At 39.5% G+C, this 6,649-nt stretch overlaps 1 protein-coding gene across 2 annotated transcripts in view; it reads right to left on the bottom strand.

The window, feature by feature from the left end:
* Positions 1–243: 243 nt before the first annotated feature.
* Positions 244–6,649, bottom strand: part of MGST1 (microsomal glutathione S-transferase 1) — a 9,067-nt gene continuing 2,661 nt past the window's right edge. For both annotated transcript variants that reach the window (XM_035888552.1, XM_009648726.2), the window contains exons 2-4: positions 6,113–6,260; positions 3,917–4,011; positions 244–838 (exon numbers count right to left, since the gene is read on the bottom strand). In XM_035888552.1, the coding sequence (XP_035744445.1) occupies positions 592–838; positions 3,917–4,011; positions 6,113–6,238 (468 nt within the window). In that variant the 5' untranslated portion in view covers positions 6,239–6,260 and the 3' untranslated portion in view covers positions 244–591. The remainder of the gene's footprint in view (positions 839–3,916; positions 4,012–6,112; positions 6,261–6,649) is intronic.

The following is a 6,649-nucleotide window of genomic DNA, read 5'->3' as shown; positions in this document are numbered from 1 at the left end:
AAATGGAGCTGCAACGGTTTGGGCTTTTTAATCCCAAAGTGGATTATACAAACAACAATTTCATCAAAGATTTTTTTACAACAAGCCTAGCATTACTGGTTATATCTTATTATTAAGGTAAGCATTCTTCAAAGAACTGTATGATTGGAATCTCTTCCAGATACATAGTGACAGGCTATTTGCTGGCTGCAGTAAGAAGAGTCAAAATGAAAACAAAAATACAAACATGCTTTTTTTTCCTCTTGTCTTTATTGATTTAGACTTCAGAGCTACAGCCAAAAATAGTGCATCTGTAGAAAATTACCACACATACTATCAATACAGCATCATTGCATGTTTAGAATCGTAAGCACTTGACAAATCGCAAAGGGAACATTCAATCTAACATTTTGGCAATGCACTCCATGAATAGGGAACACAGGGAGCAGGATTTTTTTTCCTCCAAAAAGAAATGTTTCTGAACAGGAATGAAAAGCCTCTGTTAAAAAAAAATGAATTCCAGTGACCATGAACAACTCATTCAAAACATCAACATACATTTCTGGAAGCTTTGCGTGGAATGTCAAATGGTACACAGAAGCTATGACTCTGCTACAGGTACAACGCTGTCTTCAGCACTTTGTATGCCATTGAGATGGTCACTGCATACCCAACTGCCCAAGACAAACCTCTGCCAGGCTGGGGAAGAGGGATCAAGTACGCGAAAGTGTGAGCGATCCTAGCCCCAGCGAAGATCCTGAAATGCAGCAAGGCTGTGTACAGCTCAGGGCCGCTGAGAGCATACAGCAGTCCAATGCCAAGAAATGGGACAATATTTTCAAGGTCATTCAGGTGGCCTCTGGGGAAAGAAGCAAAGTTGTTTTACAGTGTTACATTTTGTTGAATAAACCACTTCAAGCATCATTATTTTTCAGCGTCTTCAGATCATGCTACTGTTAAGGCCCTAACACAGCTGCTGGCTTCCTCTGCAGTGGGGACTTGAATGAGCTACTGAAATGCTTTTGGCATGTTCACTCAACATCGCCTTGGTCTTTCTTGCTGCACCACACATTTTTAAGTTTCTGATCTTCTCTATGAAAGGTCTTAGTTTTTCCCCAGGATCTTGGTAATATTAGGGACTTAAATGAGGTATACGAGTGCACCTGGGCATGCAAAAACGCGAGGAAAGGCAGGGAAGAAGACAGACAGATGGAATTTTCTTGTAGCCTCTCTCGACTGAACATCAATTAACTGGATGACTGTGACTGCAACAACTAGACTTCATGGCCCAGATGGTCTGTTCCAATCCCATAAACTCAGTTTGTAGTCCCCATAAAGCAAATATGAAATATCCTACATATGAAACATTCTATCAAATCTTCATGAAGTTCAATCATCTTGAAGAATGCTATTTTTGAGCATCTAACAGGTGTGACAGTTACACTTTTGGTTCATTTTCTTCACTACTAAGCACTAAAATAGCTGAAAAATGTTTGAAATTTTGAAACCATAATATAATTTACTAAAAATGTGTTGAGACTGAACTCCAGATTTTAAAGTATTCTTTCACACCTCTTCCTTAACCTTCCCTGCTCCCTTTACCTCTTTAGATAAATTATACTTCCAGCCAAATTTACTGATTGAAATCACAACCTCTAAGCCTTACTAATTATGTCAAATTTCACAGCCAGCTAGAATCAGAACATAGTGCTGTTTTGCAGCTGCTTTCTGAACTCATTTATCACTAGAAGGAAACATACCCTCCGGCTTTTTTTTCCCCCAAAAAGTACACTGAAGAAATTAATGTCTTTTCTATACCCATAAACAGAACAAATTCCAGTTACTTATACTGAAGAGAAGCCATGCTAAATTTGTGTGGCATCATCTGTTGCTAGGAAGCTTGCGAAAGTGTTGTGGTTTAACCCCAGCCAGCAACTAAGCAGCACACAGCCACTTGCTCACTCCCCCCCACCTTCCCCAGTGGGATGGGGGAGAGAATCGGAAGCGTAAAAGTGAGAAAACTCATGGGTTGAGATAAAGACAGTTTAATAGGTAAAGGAAAAGCTGCACATGCAAGCTAAGCAAAACAAAGAATTCATTCACTCCTTCCTATCGGCAGGCAGGTGCTCAGCCAGCCTCAGGAAAGCAGGGCTCCATCACGCAGATGGTGACTTGGAAAGACAAACGCCATCACTCTGAATGACCCCCATTTCCTCCTTCTTTCCCAGGTTTTGTTGCCAACCATGACATCATATCGTATGGAATATCCCTTTGGTCAGTTGGGGTCAGCTGTCCCAGCCATGTCCCCTCCCAACTTCTTGTGCACCCCTAGCCCGCTCGCTGGTGGGGTGGAGGAGCAGAAAAGATCTTGACTCTGTGTAAGCGCTGCTCAGCAATAACGAAAATATCCCTGTGTTATCTACACTGTTTCCAGCATAAATCCAAAACATAGCCTCATACTAGCTACTATGAAGAAAATTAACTCTACCCCAGCCAAAACCACCACAAAAAGAAAATATTGTAAACTTCCATTAAGAACCATTGTTGGGAGGAAAAAATGGATGCTGTAACACTAGTGGAGTAACTAGAACCAAGCTGACTTACTAGGTCTGGGGAAGTCTGAACAACTGCAAAACAGCAACACAGGATTTGAAAACACAGTGTTTTAAAAATCTAATCTGCATAAATGACTCTGTGAAGTGGTTGTCATTTCTCTAACATAACAATTTGAGTTAAAAGGGCATCTGCTCATAAAGTTAGTATTGACCTAGTTGTCCTCTTAGAATTTACAAATAGAAAGGAATTACTCGTCATGAAAAAGTGCCCATTTTTATACAACAACCAGCAAATTAAACAACTAACAACTCCTTGAACCACTCAGTGCGAGAAAAGGAAAGTTCAGAGCATCTTTACAGCCCACTGAGATTTTTTTGTGAGATTTTAATCCAGAAGAGACATAGAGAAACATACTAGCCTTCATGGAGCCATAGTCATCTACTTTTGCAAGGATGTACTGTTCTGAAACCAGAGCTGATGCTTATTTTCAAGATCTTCCCTAATAGTGGTTTAAATGAGAACAGTTCATTCACATTCAAGTTTTAGGTATAAAAATATATATAGCAAATAAACTGTTAACCTCGTTAAGGAACAATGATATGGAAAGCATTCCATTAAAGCTTTCCTGGTTAGCACAGGTGTATCAAACAGCATCTCTAAAGTTATGATTTTGGTAACTGAAAATTTTGCCATCAGCTGAGTAAAATCAAATAAGCTGCAACATTTAGCCCACTGTAATACAGCTTACATCCTGGCATGAATCTTGCAAAACAAAATACATACACTGCAGGTTGTGCACTGCCATACTATTAATAGCATTCTTCCAGAAGGTTGGTCAACTTTCCTGTACAATTGACACATCAGCGAGTAACCTCGACTCAATCCAGCAAAAAGAGCACAGGCTTTGACTCCCACTCAGTATGATTTACCAGATTAACGCCCTCCTTACAGCTCTGGAGTTCCACGACTGTAACATCGTTTTGCTCCTCTTCCCTCTGTTATTTCCTTTACACTTTAGAAAAAGACGCAACAATTGCAACCGGTGTTCAAATTATAAAGAAAGCTGATTTACACTTAACGTACGCTGCTTCATACTATATCAACTTTGGGTCATATTTTACAATTTTCTCACCACTTCCCCCATGCATACAGGATACTACTCAAGAGTTAGCCATTATAACCAGGCAATGACTTATTATTTTTAGTATGCATGCTGACCATTTCAATGTGGAATGGTTTGTTCATTTAGACAAATTAATGTACTAGATTATTACATAAAGCAAAACACACAGGCTTGTCAAAGAGAATGGGGTGAAACTAATTCCTTGATTTAGTATTATTCTGCTATTTAAAATAATTTTTGAAGACTCTTATGCATTACCTGCGTACACGTTCGACATCTGCATCGGTCCGCAGATACTTTTTAGCACTCTCGCCTTTACCAAATGATGCTGTATCTTCTGGGTTGGCAAATGCCTATTTCAAACACAAACACACAAGAAACATCAGAAGCCAGAATGTTTTTTCTAGTCAAGGCAGCTTGCTATATTAATGCCTCTATAACCCCACATAACTTACCTGAAGTTAAATGCACAGGGGATAATACACTGTTCACTCCATTATTGTTTTTTTGAGCCTAGCCTGTATGTAGCCTGCCTGCTGACAAATTAATGTAATGTAACTTGCGCATGTAGATAAAGCCTTCTTGTAAGATGGACAAGCATGGCAGATGACTGACACTCAGCCTGAAGTAATGCCAGTGGGCTGAAGGAACATAAGGGCCTTTAAGGTAGAACTACTGTCTGTACTACCCAAGTCTCTTTTTCACTATTCTTGACAAATTATCTGAAAGCCCTTTTGGATCCCTTCCTTCTTCAGAAGTCTACACAGCAACAGCATCCAAGAGACTCAACCCATCCTCATTTATGACCAAGTAAGTTTCTCCCTTTCCTCTTAGGTGCAAATTTTTCCATTTATATGACCTCTTATTACCTCCAAATACTGCCAGACACGATTTGAAAACAGCACTTAATTCTTTTAGTGCAGACTGAAGTAGATCTCTCCTTGCTGACACGTGGTAACACATGCATTCTGTGGACCTTTCAGGCTATGCAGGCTTAAGTCACAAAAGCCTCTTGATTTTAGGAGAGCTACATGGTTGCTTTCTGAAGCAGTCTTGATCCCTTTTTGTGACATATCCTTGGCCTAAAAATTCTGGAGTCATGCCAGCAGTATCAGCATCAGCAACGCTTTACTTTCTCTCACTCCATTAACTGCTTTCCTCCATTTTTTTCTTAACATTTTAAAGACTTTTTTATATTAAATAGGAAGTAAAAATGACTTTGCTAGTTTGTCTGCTTGCAATATTACTGTCTGTCGTAAGAAAAATGAGTACTGCAAATTAATGAAGGCCGTCTTGCCACCTACATACCTATGGATCATAACACGGTATGAGCATTACTACAGGACGCCACTGGATCTACATATAGGACCAGCACAGATGACGTGCTTCCTCCACAAGAGCAACAGGAAGTAAGGTTACGACACAGACATCTGGGTCCTATTTTGAACATACAGGACAGGCTGTGTGGGCTACTATACTCAATCTCCAGCTGTGCCAAAGACCTAGAGAGCTATCAGAAACCAGCAGCAGCTCAAATGCTGTGTGCTATTAGGACGTCGTGAACAACAGAACAGTTCAGCTGGCTTCGCTTGCACCCAGCAGGGACAAAAAGCAGCATTTCTACTAAAGGGCTGCAACAAAATCCTCGAAGCGCACACTGTCTTGCAGAAGCAGGTCTCACAAGAATAGCCGTATGGGGCAGGCTCAGGGCTCTTTCAGCCCAGGACCAAGTGTTACCAACAGTGGCCATGAGCAGACGTCTGAAGACCAAGAACAGGACAAACACAACACAGTGCTTCCAGTGGGCACCCTCTCCTAAGCTATATGCAGCTTCTGCATTATCTAGTAAACTTCAGTGGATCTTTCATATATTTATGCAGCCTATACATCCATCCATGTAAATTTTCAGCCTGACTCTCATTCTGGAAAAAAATTAAATTTTTGTTTAGATAATGACCTTCCTGCAATGGGAAGGCTAAAACAATTAGAGAATGTAAAGAGCATTAGAATTACTGGATGAAAGGGTTATAGATGCATAAAAATCCACTTCATATCCCCTCTTCTGACCCTCTAGTTGGTTATTCATGTAAAATGTATCACATTTTATTTGCTTTATAAATTGGGTTCCCTGGACACCAGCTTTCTGCAGAAGGCAGTGGAAATTACAGTTATTAAAAACTCTTATTGAAAAATAATGTTTTAGAAGGGTAGAGTAAGTCAAATGCAACTGTAAGATAGAGTCTCATAATTATCTCATGATTAGGTTAAAGACGTCGTCCATTTGAGACCAACACAGCACCAGCACACCAAACTCAGAATATCATTAGAGGGAGGAGGAAGAAAAAGAACAGCACCAGTATCTGAAAGCTGAAAAGAAAAGAAACACCTGCGATACCTCTGTATTTCAATACAAATTTCAATCTATTCTACCAGACAGTATTCCCAATTTCTTACCTTTCTTGTGATTCTGAAGTATGCTGTTATAAGACTCATTAGCATCATTTTTAGAAGAACGATAGTTGCATAAGTAGCATAAGCCCGGAAAACTTCATTGTCAATTAACTGGGTCAATTTAGCCATCTCTCCGCCTCTCACCGATGACCTTTAAAAAACATTAAAGTTAGGCTAACATCAGAGCAATCCAAACTCCTGACCACAAGATTGTCAGAATAGCCTTTTTTTTTTTTAGCATCACTACAATGACAGCGCAATTTTACCACAGTGAAAAGTTTATTTTAGAACAAATTTTGTTTAGTTTCACAATGGCATAATATAATTCAAGACGAGAAATTATATTATCATTTAGTATTTCTCTTCCATTACATCTCCTTATGAAACTGCCAAAATATAAAGCACCAAAATATTTAACGGAATTGCAGAAACAAAATTTAGTCACAGAAATCCGTATACTTGGAAATAACACACGGAGTTAGACCAATTTCAGACCAATTCATTTGAACCAGTGAATTTCCCTAAGCAGCTACCAGGACA

Source organism: Egretta garzetta, unplaced genomic scaffold, assembly GCF_000687185.1.
Source record: "Egretta garzetta isolate BGI_Z169 unplaced genomic scaffold, ASM68718v1 scaffold81, whole genome shotgun sequence".
Taxonomy (NCBI): Eukaryota; Metazoa; Chordata; class Aves; order Pelecaniformes; family Ardeidae; genus Egretta; species Egretta garzetta.
This window is presented reverse-complemented; position numbering and strand designations above follow the sequence as displayed.